The 16,938-nt window shown below is 37.7% G+C and overlaps 1 protein-coding gene across 2 annotated transcripts in view; it reads right to left on the reverse strand.

The window, feature by feature from the left end:
* stk32a (serine/threonine kinase 32A) overlaps positions 1-16,938 on the reverse strand; it is a 70,354-nt gene that overhangs the window by 52,934 nt on the left and 482 nt on the right. Inside the window, exons 2-5 of one of the 2 annotated variants that reach the window (XM_078930984.1) lie at positions 16,072-16,446; positions 13,297-13,372; positions 12,904-12,959; positions 10,132-10,283 (exon numbers count right to left, since the gene is read on the reverse strand). In XM_078930984.1, the coding sequence (XP_078787110.1) occupies positions 10,132-10,283; positions 12,904-12,959; positions 13,297-13,372; positions 16,072-16,086 (299 nt within the window). In that variant the 5' untranslated portion in view covers positions 16,087-16,446. The remainder of the gene's footprint in view (positions 1-10,131; positions 10,284-12,903; positions 12,960-13,296; positions 13,373-16,071; positions 16,447-16,938) is intronic. The other variant, XM_004084211.5, reaches the window with a different exon arrangement.

The raw sequence follows: 16,938 nt of genomic DNA on the forward strand, positions 1-16,938 counted from the left end.
ATAAATAAAAAACGATTTTTTTTAAGGTACTGGTATATGTAAATGTAAAAGGCAATGAGAAAGATTTTGCAAGAATCTCTTGAAATAGTAAATCAGAGAGGTAAAAAAGTTTTCATTAGTCAGACACCAATTTCCAGAATTTAACAGCATCAGAAAGTGTACCAATTGTGGGATTTAACTGAAATGTACACACCTATAATGGACATGTCTAATAAGGGGCGTGAACCCGCCAATGCGAAGCGAAGGACAGTAGCTTCTGCAAAGTCCATACATTTCTGACAGTGGAATCCTTAAATGGAAATCATCCCTCTTACCCCGTGGTCTCTTGTGAAAGTAATAAATAATAAATCAAATATTGAGACTTCGGTTTTCACAAGACTATTTGATACGCGGTTCGACACATTGTCATAGTACCGGTCACAGGGCCTGCACCGACCTCGCTCTGCTGAAGCGAAAGAAGGTGGTGTATAAACTACACATCGTTTTGAGTGATACCAAGTTAGTGTCAAAGAAACAAAGTCCAAAATTTGTAAATTTGTATCAACAAAAAATTTCTATGAAACAATAAGGCAGGAAGACAGGCAACAAAGTATTTCCATTCAAAAGCAACATTGTTGTTGATGGTAAATATTTAAAAGAGATCCTGGCATGTCCATCGTAGAGCCATCTGACGGTTCTTTTCTATTGTCGGTCTGTTGTGATAAACAGAGGAAAAATGTATGTTCCAAATGTCTGTTGTTCCAGTTACCAACTGGTGGTTAGGCCAGCACAATAATTTAAGACGTGACAGGAACTTCCTTTTTCAGGGTCCGTTATCAGTTTTTAATGGAAACCCTGGAGCCAATCAGAATCGAGTATTCACATGGATCATGGCATCATCACAGATTTTCATCACTTTGGCATGTGCTGGCACCTGGAATCCAGGTCCTTTGTGGGATGATCTCTTGAGACACGGTAGTAGTGTTTTTTTAAAGACTAATTTATTTTCAGTATTATAAAATAGTTGTAACAGTTTGATAAAAACCTTCTGTCATTTGTTTTTCTTTTTAAATGTACTTTAACATCCGCATTAACATGTTTACTCACATATCAATCACTGGACTGGCTTTAAAGCTAAGAATACATTTGAAACAACGTGAATATATTATTATTTATAAGTCTGTCATTTATAACAAGCTTATATATTAATGTACAATCATAGACAAGAAGATATATAGTTAGTATAATGAGAATGCTTTTCATCCTCTCTTCGATATACTCTAAAAACGGCATGAGCTAAGAAAGAGGACTGTTTGCCATCAAGGAGGGTCAGCTGGACCATCAAACCAATCAATATCACACTTGAGTCATCAGCAAATCCGGTTTAATCAAGTAAAAACCAATTCTTGTGCTTGGCTTCCTTTCCCATGTTTTCTGTCCCACTGGCTTTTCCAGCAAAAGTCAAAGTGGTAAACTCTGAAATGGCTTTTCCATCATGGTCATGGGGACGTGGTTGTACTCTGCAAACAAGCCATTACAAACACACAGATGCACAAAAAGAACAAAGAAGCATTTATGGGACTGCTATGAAGTACAAATAATGAACCTAACCGCTTCATATGAAAACGGCAACTGACTGTTTGCAATCAAAGTCCCATTTATAATCTACGTAATGACAGGCAAAGGCCCGCTCACATAAAAAAGCATGTACACACTGAGTCACTGATGCATGTGCATACGCCTTACGTTCTATTTATACAGCTTTGATGCAGACAATCAGCAATGTTCCTACAGAATGTTGTTTTATTTCAAACTCTGTGGTATTTCCATGTTTTTGAGAGTCTCAGTCGGCCTTGTACAGAAGAGAAACCCCCACTTGTCTGCCAAACTTCAGCTTAGTTTCTTTGGTAACAATATATATTAAGATTCCTTAACAAGCTTTATAATAGAATTTTAAGGGTGTTAGTAATTAATATTGTTAGTATTAATGGTGTTAGTAATGTTATTAGTACAATAAGTCTAACATGGTTAATTAAATTATTTAGTTAACACATTTACAAGCATTATTAATAGGATGTTTTTAAGATGCTAATGATGCATTTATTGGCATTATAGATGCCTAACAAACTTGTCAGTGTTAATAAGTTTAATAAGTTTTATAAACAACCTTTGTTAACAAATTAAGAAGTATTATTATTGTTTGGAGTTCTAGTAAGACATTTATTAGCATTATTGTTGTCTCACACAAGCCTAAATGTTCATAAGCTTATAAGTTTTATTAACTAACTTCACAAATTAATAGGCTTTATTAATGTATAAGATGCTAGTAAGATATTTATTAGCATTATAGTTGTCTTGAAAATACCTAAAAGTGTTAATAAGATTTATTAATATCTAAAGTCAAATCATTGTCTTCAAAATCTATATTACTAAACTGCTTATAAGCTTTACAAATGTATTAATTAACTTTGTTAACGATTAAATTTCTTTTACGGAAAATTTTTTGTGTGTTTAGTCTGTTTTAATGTTATAAAGTTCTTAAAAGCTTCATGCTTTGTGGTTGTTTGTGGTAAAAACCTTCCTCACTTTAGATGAGGTGCTGCAAAACATTTAATAAACTGTTAACAAAGTTAATAAATAAAATACGTAAAAGAAACTAAAATGCCACAAACTACTGAGTATTAAAAGCCATTTTATAGAGGTAAGTTTTTAGTTGACATTTAAAATTGTTAAGGTCTGATGTGTTGTGAAGATCAGGAATTTATTCTATAACTGGTAGAAGAGAGGAGCAGGGAGCTTGTGTGGCCCAACCCTTGTTTTTTCTACATCACAAACTGCATTTTTTTCATCAGCTCCTGACTCAAATTGAATAAAGAAATACAATTTTAATCCTAATTTCCTTTAAAAATGTCCTCCATCATGAGAGAAATGCCACAAGAACATGTTAAAAACACCAAAAACACAATTCTTATTGGAGTGGGTCATTAACCTTTTTGTCTGTGCTGAATGTCATTGAGCTGTGACACATTGTGAATAACTCAAAAAATTAGAGACAATTTTGTAATCATGCTAAAATTTTGTCGAACTAGTGAAGAGTGGCGAAGTGTCACTTTTGTTTTCCTAATAAACGTCATTGAAGATATCCTGAACAATATTTAAACTATTCTCATTGAGGTTTTGAAGAAAGCTTCAGAAAATTTCATGTATATCTCACTTCCGCAACAAAATTCTAAATAGATTTAAGACAAAAAAAGCGATTTTGATTTTGGCGCTATTGCCACAAGTTTCATGTAACATGTACAAAAGTGAGCTCATCCAATTATTGAAAAAAACGACCACAATTTTATTGTAATTCTACACTTGAAGTAAAATATAAAATCTTCATTACACAAAATAAGGCTTTTCCATTAATACCCATATTCTATAAAACTACAACAGCAAGATAGTCAGATCGTAAAACTTTCTTTTTGCAGCAGCACTGAGTAAATAAAAGCACTAAAAATGCATCAAGCAAACATCAGCAGCTGCTCTTTGATGCCTCTAACAGTATTTAGGCAGATAGTAGTAAACAGCAGTTGAGCTTCAGATTAGTGCCTGTTCATTATGTTGTAATGGTGCAGACTTTTCAATAGCTGCCCTGGCATTATGCCCGTCCAGTGCTGGGTTTCTCCCTGCCTCTCCCGTTAGTCACGGGCCGATCCTAGTGCTCATCTCATTCTTTCTCTTTGTCGTCGCCTCACGTGCATTTCAATGTGATGGTTTGGTGCCCCGGAGGTTGTCAGCCTCTCGGGACGGCATCCCGTATGCAGCTTTTAGAGGCAGAGGCACCCCAGGCCTCGTCAGTAATGGATGTCTCAAGAAACCGCAGGGGACATCCAGCTAGTTGTAGCATGTCCTTACAAAAGACATCATTGTCCTCTGCCTGGGGTAACAGTTATGACATAAAAGGTTATATAAAAGGATCATAAAATAATACTGCTAAATTATTTGTAATCTGGATTAGATGTTTCTTGTTTACTTTAGCGGATTATAAATCTAAAGGGAAAGGTTTTTGCTGCAACAAGAAATAAAAAACTACTAATTTTTTTGTCATCTTTTTGCTATCATCTTATTCCTAATCTCACAAATTGAGTATAATTTAAGGAATATTATTATTAGGATGGTATATCAATGTATTGAAGTATTAGTAATTGGATGATACTAACTGCACAAAAACAGAAAGTCTGGTCAGAGCAACCTGCTTAAAGGAACTCAGCAGGTCAGCTGAAGACTGTGACGTGCAGGATCGATGCAGCCAGCCCTTCACCTAACCCCCACCCCACCCCCATCTGCCAACACCTCTACTTGACTGACATTTCCCATCATTCTCTGTCCACTGCAGCCTGAGCAAACACAAAACTCATGCAGAAAATCAAATATTCTTCACAAAATTCACTCCAACAGCATTAAAGAAATCAATTCAGTCAAAGGGATACTCAAAACCAGCAATCTTCTCATTTTCACTCGCAAAGCTCCGTGTTTTGACTTCTACCAAGGTCACATTCTGCCTTCAACAGGGCCACATAACATTATGTTCTACATCTTGACACCCTGCGTTCTGCTTGTTTCCCCTTCAGGTCACCTTGACATCACGCCAAATGCTTGACAGGCTGCTTTCCAAGCATTTGGCAAAATCTGCAGTTAAAAGGTAAAATGAGGTTTTGTCAATTCCTTGCAGAAGTTGTGAGATTGGGGGTTCTGTTTATTTCTCCTCCCTCTATTCATTTGAAAAGTGCACCAGCTTTAATACATGTGTTCATGTGCTCTTCACAAAACTTTTACCCAAAAACACAAAGAAGACTTTTTTTTCTGACTTTCTGGATATTGTTGCTCTTTGATTGAAGACTAATGGGAGTAAACAGAGAACAATGCCTGTCTTCTTCAGGTAGATATGAGTTGCATTAGTGAGATTATCTCATGTTTTCATACAAAGAGCCCCTAATGCAAATGAGTTTTAACTTTCCAGTCTTCCAGACTTTTTAGTCTTCTACTCTAGAAGGCAAATGATTCTATCACAGCATCAAAGTACATCACAGCATGAAACTGTGTTCCATTTTCTCGAATGCTGTAACATTTTTAAAGTGTAGCTTGGACTCATCCTCAGTGAAGAACCCGGGTCGGAAGGTATTTCTGGTTTGTCTCCATGCAATCTGCTACTTTAGGCCCCTCCCTTCTAAATTTATAGCCACCTTGAGGCATTTTCAGAAGCCTCCATGATGTTCTGGTGGCTCTCTTTTCCAACAACCTTTTGATATCAAGGGGCCTGAATGTCCGTGTCCAGATTGCCCTAAAAAAAGCTTCTCCAACCCACTTTTATCAGCCCCCCAGCAATTCTCTCATGATGCCTAAATTATCTGAGAGTATTTGTCATTCGTCTGTGTGGGTCTCCTCTATCTCATCTTCTAGGAAACTTTAGTTTCAGTGTGGCTATTAGCTAGGTTATGTCTAGACAAATTAACAACGATTTTCTGGATATCAATAAGTTTGGTTCATTGACTGTATACAAGAACAGGCTCCCCACCCCTACACGTTCCAAACAGGAAGTACCTGATGGCTCCAAGAAGCCAAAATCCCATAGACTTCTATAGAGTCATAAACCGCTTTCACTCAGTCATTATATTTGTCAGAATAACAATTCTTGCTATGCTGCCTTTTTTTTAAATCATGTTCTTAATTATCCAGTGTTTTCATATTTACTCACTTATAAAAAATGACCAATGAGAGGCCTCAATAAAAGTATGTGGTGCCTGCTGTCTGACATCGAATGATCAGGACGTTTGACAGATTTCAGACCAATCGCTGCTTATTAACGATGTTTAACTCCAACATGGCGGCATCCATATTATGAAAAATTGGCGATTAAATTTAACTTCATTTTGAAATGAATTGAATTTGTTTATTAAAATAAGGACAGAAAATATCCTAAGGCTTTTAGCCGTACCTGTTAGCAGCACTTGTCCTTAGCTGGGCTTTTTTTGTAATGCAATTACAAAGATACGTCAAAATGAGAATAGTATAAAACAAAAAACAGTCATTGTTAAAATGACATAAAACATTTTAATAGACACAGGGACACATCCAAAGGATAAAATAAAAACACACCAAATCAATTTGTTGGAGTCGGAAGTCAGCCTTTATCAAGAGTGACATTCCAGTCACTCTGTCCAGATTTCATATACAGACGGTGGCTTACCCTGATATTTTGCTTAAAGATTTTACTTTAGTCTACTTTTTCTATTTCCCTGTTGTCAGTGAGACAGATACCTCAATAGCATCAAAAAAGACACTTTACATTACTGCGGTATGAAAAGCCCTTTTTAAATAAAGTTTGATAGGATTTGATTTGAAAATCAAATTTAAAAGATTCAATGCAGATAACTATATTAAAATAAATCTGATGGCAATTTTGCATTTTTATTAAGACCTTTCTCTATTAGAATATGTGTAATATAACACTGAACATAAGCAAAAAAACAAAAACAAAAAAAAATATATATATATATATATATTTTTCATTTGTCAGTATTTATATCAACATTTTTAAAGAGCTAATGGAAAAACAGTTAGTTAGCTGTTTTTTTTTATCTCCCTGCTGCTGCTCCAGTGGTTTGTGTTGCTTGGTACATGCATTCAATGACTTCAAAAGCCTTTTTCCCCGTGAATCTGTGGCCGTATCCCTACACAAAAGACACAATGAGCGCAGTCATGGGGCAAAGAGTCAAGAGTCAAGAGGAGAGATAAAGAAAGAAAGCTCCAAACAAAGAAAAGAAGCTAGTCTTTTTACTGTAAGTGTAATAAAAAGCTTCTTCAGAAGCTTTAAATACTCAAACCCAAAGCTGATCTGTAAATTTACCACTAACTTCTTGTTAGTGGTGGCTGATGTGCTGGATGGGCTGGCACTGAATGCAAGTGGAAAACGATGGATTTAAAGTTTTTATGGAAAAAAGATTAGTCTTAAAAAGTGTTATTTAAACGTTATAGAAGGATTAGACTTTAAGCTATGCTAGACATTTATCAGACACGGCTCTAATGTTTAAAGAAGGGGGCGGTTTCAACAGCAGAGCTCTTTGGTTTATTTAAAGCTAAACCAAAGCGAGACTCTGAGGATGTGCTGAGCACATCAGTCAAGTCAAACAAAGGTCAGGTTGAATCAAAAAGGTTTTTTCCCCATAAATTGTGAAGCATCCTAAAATTTAAGTTCAGTTTTGACAGACATAAAAGCCTCCAATGTGAAGAATCTGCAATGTGTGCAAAATAAAAATAAAGATATAAGTCTAAAATGTTTTAAAATGAAGGTAAAACAAATAGCTTCTCAGGTGAACAATAACACATTATGTACCGGGTTATAACCTCATTATTACCTACAGAGATTCTAATCTTTAAATAAAATGTTTCTCCTCCCATAAAAAAGGTGAGATATAGTATAATATTGCTACAGTTTCCTCTAAAGATGCTCAGCACCTGTAACCACCTCCATTGAGGATCTGATTTGTCTGTTGTTCTGTTTTTTTGTCAAAGAGCAGAGACTCAAGCAGCAATTTTAGAGAGGAAAATGTTGTCAGTACGGGAAGGTTATAAGGTCTTTCCAAAAATAATAGGAGTCTTTTGCTCTGTAATGGGAAAGCCAGCGCACAAATAAAAGCTTTCAAGATGGGTGTTGATCTCTCAAGTTCCTTTCAGGTTCAGGTCATCCTATCCTCAGGGAAGTTACAAAAACGGTGAATTGTGGAATCAACCCAGCTAGATGTTAAAGTTTAGAACAATAAGGTAGCCTCGGTTGCAGCACATTTAGTATGTTTTTTGTAAGAGATGAGAAAAGAACGTTTTTTTTTTCTCTACAAAAGAGAGTATCTTAAAATCATATTTTCACATTTCAAATCTTAGAATTTAAATTAGTTTAATGACTTTATGTTTAGTCAGACTTTAAACCAAACACAACATATCAATGCAAACAATATTTACCTAACTACATAGTTGTATTGCACGGGGGGTGGAGAAGTTATTATTTGGGCTTGTGCTTCAGCCATGTGACTCAACCATGATCTTCTCAAGCCCCCTTCAGTCACAGGACAACTGTCCAATCTGCATGTTCATTTGGACGTAAACTGACATGTATTAAAGAAATGATACCAAATGAGCCACAAAAAAGAACAAAAAACTAGTGTCATGGCAACACATTTACAATCTAAACTTCAGCATGATGGGAAAACATGGAATTGGGGGTGAAGTATGAGTACGTAATGTGAAATGGCTTTAGTGATATCTGTTATTTATTGTTGTAAGGCTTCAGTGATGCCTTGATTGAACAAAAATATCTCTGAATTATTCTTTTTTTACTTCTATTTTTCTGATGCACTGTTGTTTGGCCACACGCAGCGCACAGAAAGACCTCTGCGGTCACTCCCAGAGGGAAGTACAATGGCAGCGAGTGGGAGGAAAAGGAAGTGGAGCAGCTGGCGAAGGAGGGAAATCCAGCAGGAGAGGGGGGGTTAAAGGAGAAGGTGAAAGAAGAATGAAAAGAGCACACAGAAGGAGGAAAAGAGGACAGTCCAAGCTGGGGGCGTTTTTTCCCCTGCAATTAGTTCAGCAAAGTTCAAACACTTGCAGGTGGTCTCACCCCAAATCTGACCTTGAAAGCCCCCCCCCCGCCCCTCAAATCATGTCTGCCAACTCAACAGAGTGAGAGGGACAGACAGAAGTGGGGAGGACGGGAAAGAGGGCACAGCGCCCAACGTCCAGTGGAAATCAACCCCACCCATGGGGGGCATCATGCTGCCAACAGCACCAACTTTTTTTTTTTTTTGAGCAGCACAGCATGCAATCACACAAAAATCGAGTGTTTGGATTGTTTGTCTGAGTCTGTACACTAATCTATTCCTTCTTGCCAACCTTTCTTTTTTCTTCTTTCCCTTTTACCAGAAGTTTATCTTCACACATCAAAAGGACAAACCTCTACAAAGAAAATACTAGAATTATAGAATCTATGATCCTGACAGGTTTTATTTTTGTTATGAGTCATTAAGCGCCACAAAAAACAAGAGTGATTTCTTCTTATTCAACAGAAGTTCTTCTAAAGAATTAATGATGTCTTTCTTGGGAGACTTAACAAACCGACTTAAAGACCCTCTCCAACGACAACGGTGTTTTTTGGTGTTTTTTTAACATGTTTTCGTGGCATTTTTCTGATGATGGAGGAGATTCATTAAGGAAATTAAGCTCAAAAGTTGCATGTCTGAGTATTTCTTTATTCAAATCATTCAGAATCAGGAGCGGTTGGAAAAATGCAGTTTGAAAAAAAAGCTTATTTATAACGTAGCCACGTGCCACAAGCTACGTCCCTTGAAGGGGGGCGGGGTTTCACCACACCATAGCTACCGCCCACAACTCAGAGGCATATTTCTAACGAACTACTGTCGCTTGTCAGAAACCATGCCAAAGAAAATGACCCCGTTTTTTTGGGTTTTGGCTAAAAAGGTCATAATTTCAATGAAAATAGGACTGAAAATACCTCCAGAGACGATCGGAGTGGGTCCTCAAAGGTATAGAAGCTTTGAACTAAAACGACTCTGGTTTTCATCATGACCTGAGTCATTTAGGATTAACCCTTGCAGAATTTAGAGACCTGTCACCGTCAAAATGCACACAGAGAAAAACAGGCTGTGCTTTAGACGATAAGCTTGGATCACTGAGCTCACTACATTTTCCTTTTAGCAAGTTAAAGTGGATGGATGGATGGATGGAAGCATGTAAGTGTGCCCCAGTGTTCCACACCTTTCTGATTGAACTATAAGCTTTGGGTGGTGAACTAACATGGATGAAACTGCTGCTTCCTGCTCAGTGACAAAAAGAGGAAAACCACAAACTTCTCTTGACATGGCCCACTTCTCTGCAGGAAAAAATCTTTTTTTATGCACTACATAATTTCAACATCTACAATGAAATAATGAAGAAGGATTTGAAACTGTTTACTAAATAGCTAAATAGACTAATTGCTATCAATCACAAACAAAAATCAAAATGTTGATGAACTGGTCTCAACATTCAGACAGAAAAAATGCAATCCTTACTCATAAATGTGATGGAAATAAGACTTAAAGAAACATGCAGGCTTACCAGAAATTAACCAGGAAAGGATGTTCAAGGTTCTGCATGATCTGCAACTCTTTCAGGACGTTTCTCACTTCGTTGCGTTCCACACATTTCAGCTTGTTCATGTACTTCATGGCGTACATCTTCTTGGTGTCTTTCTTCTGGACTATGCAGACCTGTTAAAAGCGGGTTTTAGGTTAGGCCTTACTGCTGCGTAATGCTTCATTCTTTTTACAAGATTAAACAAACATTTTGTTTTATGATAAAGAACATAAAACCTTAAAGTCATGACAGAATGCCGCAACATTAAAATCAATTTACTGCAGGGCGAACACCACTCAAAAGAAAACTGCAACCCTCTGTAGTCCAAATGTTGATGGAAAACTGAAAACTGTCACGAAAATTTAAGACATAAAATCAAACTTTTATTTGTTTATTTATTTATTGTTTTCTTACTTACCCCAGGAAACAAGGTGTGACTACACATTTTAGTCTACTACTGCCGAACAATCAAATGATAATTTCGTAGACAATGCTGATTAGTGTTATTAGATGGTTATGTGCAAAAGAAAAAACTTAAAAAAATGCATTATAAAACAACAGTAACCAAAGAAAAGTATGCCATGAAGCTACCATTACTTAAAGAATCCATGTCCTACTATTTCAAAGCATTAGTATTTGTCCTAAAGATTATTTATATTGTAAATTACTTTTTGTTTCTATTGTCTTTTTTAAAAGGAATAGTTTCAGTCTCGCCCATGTCTCGCCCATAACGCGGTTAGGTCTGGAGATTCTTAGTCATTCAGGTCATGTTCTCACAGGATCCTGTTCTTCCAGGCAACTGGACCTGAACCTTTAAATCTAAGGTGCCCTAAGGAACAGAATCTTCTGATTGGTACCAAAAGTGAATCCATCCTTCATGTCACCCGCCTGCATATTCCTTGGGATGAACTATAGTGTTTTGTGAAAAGTAAGACAACTGGTGGGGGCAAAGGAAAAAAAAAATAGCACTAAACAGACTAATAGGGGATTTCAGCTGTTTTGATGCACTACTCCACCTGCAATCTTTTTACACATCTCTAGTTCCTTGTTTTTATTGGTATAAAGAAGAACAGTACCATTACGTTCACTAATCTTCCTCATCACACTTTCATCAAAGAATAAACTCACACAACGTGAGCAAGCTTATCTTTTTTCTGCAGTCGACACATTGAATTTTTTTTTTTATTGTTTGTTTTTTGTTTGTTTATTGTTTTATTGTTTATACGTTATTGTTTTTTTTCACAAAGCTGTTCTTCAAGTGTGAGCAAATTTGCATTTGTAATTGTTGTTCATCTTTCGGCAAATTCCTTCAGGGGTCACCACAGCCAATCACCTTTCACTGGTTTGCACAGGTGGTTATGGAAGAGATGTTTACGCCGCATGCCCTTCCTGTATTTCATCTGGGCTGGGGACCAGCACAGGGACTAGGGCCCCCTCGTGGCTACATAGTTAGGCCCTAGCACAAAGGGTCTTACCCAAGGACCCGCACTGGATGAAGCTCATGATTTATTTACCTTTTCATAGCTGGAAGTACATTCAGGTGTCAAGGGGTTGAATTTTTGCAATCTGTTGAGACTATTTTATGATTATGACTGATCAATAGACTTCACCAGAATGGATTTCTCTCTAACATATTAATTATTTGTTAAAGGTTTTTTTTAACCCATAAAAATCCAGACTCATTTTTGAAAATTATGCGAGTAAACCACAGAACAAGACATTTCTGGGGTTTTTTTTTGGATTCTTATGGGTTAATCACAAAAATACACCAATAAGTGATTTTATAGCAAAAGAAAGACCATTTTAAAGTTTCTGCGAGTGTCTTTGGGAGAAACTTGAACGTTTCAAGACCAGTCAAACAATTATTGATAAATAATTTGCTCTGGACATTCGAGACGGCTGCATTCTACAGATAAAAAAAAAAAAGTTATTTTAATTACTGCCAACTTTAAAAAGACATTTTTGCTTTTCAATATTTCAACATAGTTGTGTGCTTTGCATCATTTATTCATGCTAGCCTCAAGCATCCGTCTACGTGGCGCTCAAATGTGTGAGGGATTTGTAACATCCTTGCAATAACCAGAAAGACGTTTGACCAACGACAAAACTTAGAAGGAAAATTGAAAAAGAAAGGATTTGTCTTTAATGTCGAGGATCAAGCTTCAGATTTCCCCCAAGTTGTCTGAGTTGCTGCCTGGAATCGTTATTATAGTTTCTTCATGACAGAGAGGAGTCGGTCTGATGTGAGCCAAATGCAGAAAACAACCCTGCTGTTTCTGTCTGATTATCCTGCGGATGGGTACACAAGTTTCACATTCAGACAAACATCATTTCAATGTATAGATCTCAAACGTGCACAGTTCATTTGTAGTTGTGGTTGTCTAGGCTGCAAGCATCAATAAGCCATTGATTACTGCTATCTATGAGAGTGATCCGGACACCAACTGGCACAATTAATCAGCAGAGCCCCTCCCTGCACTGAACAGCTTTCCACCAACTGTGATTAAACTGCTTATCTGTTGTTGGACAGCGTGCGGATGCGTGAGCGTGCATGAATGCGTGCTTTTGAGTAGTGAAGTTCTAAAGCCACCACATGACTTTTAATAACCATTATATCATCTGTCTTAGCATAAGAAGCTAGGTACTATTTCAAACAATTTTACTTTCTAACCATCATATGTGTTTGTATTTAGATTATATTTCCATTTTTGGGTTTTTAATTTAAATTCCAGCTTGGTATAAAAAGAAACTTACCTTTCCAAAACTGCCTTTGCCTATTGCCCTCAGGATCTGGAAATGGTCAAAATTCACTGTGAAGGGAAAAGAAGAAGAAAAAACGATTTATTTTTCGCATTTTTGAGGCATATAAATGTTGATACAGACAGATATTTTAAAACACAAATTCAAGACAGAAGAAGACCTTCAGCAAGAAGCATTTGTTCATTAATAGGAATTTCAACAATGTGAACATTGCTTAAGCTTTGCTTTAGCAGCCTCCCAATGTTGGTTTTGCTGCCGTATCGTGCCGGAGCTCGACTCACACACAGATCGCACACAAATACACACACTTCCACCCCTCTCTGTTGCTCTGCTCCGTCTATCAGCGGCAATTATCTCCAATTGGAAGCGGATGAGGCTGTTTGTTACCTGCTGTCATGACAACCAGGACGAACGGTGTTCCCTCTCTGCTGTTTCCCCAAGGACGGAACAGCTGCTGCCCACTCTGACACTCAGGTGAACACAATCACATGTACACACATCCATACAGATGCAGTCAGCCATTAGCAAAAACACACTTTTGTGGACTGAAAACTTTACCTGCAGTCACTATATGTGGAAACCAAAATTATTGTACTGTGTTAGACATGGATCACTGTGGATTCCTGGCCTCACTCAGTCACTCTAGGTGTTTACCCAACCTTCTATGGGTGCTTCATGAGGTCACCTTTAGAACCCACACATACATCACGTACATCACATACAGGTCATGAATTAGCTCAGAGTTGACAAATGCGCTGCTGGGATGCTCAAAGATTCTGTTCTGATAAGATTTGCAGTAAGAAAGCTGACTTCTCTGACAAGATGATGCGATTTTTGAAAAAAAAAATAAAAAAAAGTGGTTATACTTTTAATGCATTTAAAGCATATCTTTAAATGATGGACAAGTCATTGACCGTTTAATGACCAACAGCTGCAGATGAGTGGAACTGACGACCTTTCCATGGTCTAAACGACCTGAGCAAATCAGGACCCACAAACGCATCTGTTGGTTGATTTTGACTGACAGCTGCCTATGTGTCTATGACTTAAATTAGAAGGACTGAAGTTACCCAGCAAATGCTAGTTTCTGGATTTATTTAGGATATTTATTAAGTTGTGTGACAATTTCAGAAGATGTAAGACCTGCATTATATACCTGATTTGTTTTATCACTGATTAATTGATTAATACTCTTTTAAAAAGCATCTAATTTCAGTGAGTGGATCTCAGTATATCAGAGCCGATTTTTCGTTGCGCTTTTGGCCCAGTGCTGGTAATCTCTTAGTTTGGGCATCCAGCCCTTCAGCATTTAGTATTTCCCTTACTGCGCAAATTGATACCTTAGTGCCTGCTGACATCAAGTCTTGCCTTCAGCTCTTTTGCTGTCACTGAAGGCTTTTTGACCACCTACTTCCTGGGGGATTTGGTCTAACTGCCACTGATAGCTTGCACTTTCTGCCCCATCTGAGTAATGTGGCACCTGGTAAATTCTTTAATTTGGAAATTGTGAACAAAGTATTTCCCCAGGAACATTCAGAGTCTCTGCTTATCTTTGTGACTTTCTGCTTGATTGTGCAAAGCAATGAGCTCTTCTTATGTTTATGGCATGTAAGAAAATCACGAATTACAGCTAAATTTCAAGTACAGTTATATAATCAGGTTTTTTTTTGTACTTTGTTAGGTTTATTTAAATGCATTCAAACGACCAACCATGACACCATACTGTTATCCTGATTGATTTGTATTCATTTTTTGCAAGAAATGTTTAAAAATGACTAAAACGTGTGTTTTATTCTTCATTTAAGAAAAAGGTCTTTGTTATTTTTAAAGCCAGGTCAGCCAGCAGTCGATTTTTTTTCAACTGTACCTGGTTTAATTATTCTTCATTAAAGCCTGTAATCCCTGTAAAAAACATAACAGTGTCAGGAGATAAGCATTTATCTGGTTTCCCTGGCAACGAGAACAGAACCTGAGGGTTCCTTGTGCAGGGCAGCTGCTGCTGCGAGGTGGTGAGTGGTAAACAAGTTGAGAGGCAACCCAAGTCTCCTGATTGTGCATGAGACACATGTTCAGACACATGACGCACAAACACGCTTCTCTGGGGATCCAAACCTGTCCTAGCAAACTTCATCAGAGCACATCTGTGATAATAAGCTGTGAAGAGAAAGTTGTTGTATCCTTTATATTGCTTGTGACATGTTCATTTGTTCAACTGTATTTTACATTTCCCCCTTTTTTATGTAATTATCTTATTAAAGAATTGTAGCAAAAGTTGTTCCGCTTGTGGCTGTGATTATGCCGTATCAAGCTGCTGTTGTACGTCTGTCACCTGTCTTTGACTTGTCAGCATGTGTTCACCTTGCTGCAGCTCACGGCCCCATAACTTCATGGTAGAATTAACAAACAAAGATCCCCGCTGCAGGTAACACCTTCCAGTACCAGGGAAAAATCCATTTGCATCTTTATTGCTACTAAAAGAAAGGGTGCATGAGTTTTATAGCTGTGCATGGAGAACAGAACGATGACGAAAAAATTAAAGTTGACACAAACATTAAGAAATTGTAACCATAAGCACTCTAAATTTGTAAAAGCACATAATTTTCTTTATCCCAACCTCTTCTCTTTTTGGCTTTTTCGTCAACAAATTGGTTTTTCCAGGTGACTTTTTTTATTCTACCGCCTCCTGTTTTCTCCTGATATCTGCACATCAGTGAGGTTACAACGCGATGCAGCCAGGCAACAACAACAAAGTCTGAGTCAACCACTGACTCATGTAACGCTGACTTGTTTGAAGTCTTTGGTCCGCAGCCAGTGAGGAAGTCATTTCAGGGACCAGCTCAAATCAATAAAGTCCAAATGTATTATCTACCAATGTAAAAGGAATATTCATTCAAACTGAGGGCTTTGGAAATCAAAGTGACTTTGATGCCAAACCTTTATATAAAAAATATCACTGAAAGGGTTAAAATGCTGAAAAAGTGCTTCAAAAATTTTACTTGAACCGTTTTTTGTGACATTCTGAGGTCATATTGAAGGATAGCTTGTAAAAACAATAGTTTTTTCTTCCTCTTCTGCACTAACTGAGGCTCACTGGCAGCACAGGTGACTGGTCTTCAAGTCAATAAAGAATTCAAACACAAAAATGTTTGTGTGCGTACTCACCTTCGTCTGTGTCATTGCTGACCAGCGTCTTAGTGGACTGTCCGAGCCCCATGGCTGCTCCTCACTCAGGTCGTCCTGTTCGTCTCAAGTCAACCCAGAACTGAACGGCTCTCCTTCATAGCCCGGTTGGTCAACAGCTGAACTCACACATTTGCACACAATCTCAGGTGCTGAGTGGTTTGCTGACAGAGCGACGGGCCTCTCAGATTTTACACAACCATCGGAATAAGAAAGCCCGGGCGGAGCTACCACTGTGTCTTCACTGCTGCTGGGATGAAAGCAGGCAGGTGAAGGGACCCTCCACTACTGGGATGATGAGGATGAGGAGAGTTGACGTGCTCACAGCTGCGACCCTTTGTTGGCTGTGCGTCCAATCTGTGAGGAGAGGAAGGAAAACATGACACCAGCAGCAGCAGTAGCATGAGGGGAGGCGGGACACAAAAAGGAGGGGTCAGTAAAAAGGTAAAACTTCTCAAACCACATATTAAGTCCATAAACATTTATAAAGCCCAAAAAGAAGTTAGGATTTTCACTCCTCCATCTTCCTCGTTATTGAATTATTCAGCTCCATATTTTGATCAAAGGATGCAGGGAGACTGTTTCAGGAGGATGAATAGGAATAGAATGAATAGTTTTAGAATGAAGCTTTTCATCTGAAATGTTTTCTATTTAGATCAGAAACATGCCAGAAATGTACTTTCCACCCTATAGGATGCATGAATTTCAATCGTTTTTGGGGTTTTTTAACATGATGTGGCTGTTGTTCAAATAGCGTCCTGTAAAACCAGCAGTCAGACTCTGTCAGTGGGACACCAGCAAAGCTTGTCTGAGTCCCTGACTGTGAAATAAAACATTGGGAAACTAGTG

This window comes from Oryzias latipes, chromosome 14, assembly GCF_053564925.1.
Source record: "Oryzias latipes strain Hd-rR chromosome 14, Olatipes_Hd-rR_3.1".
Lineage (NCBI taxonomy): Eukaryota > Metazoa > Chordata > Actinopteri > Beloniformes > Adrianichthyidae > Oryzias > Oryzias latipes.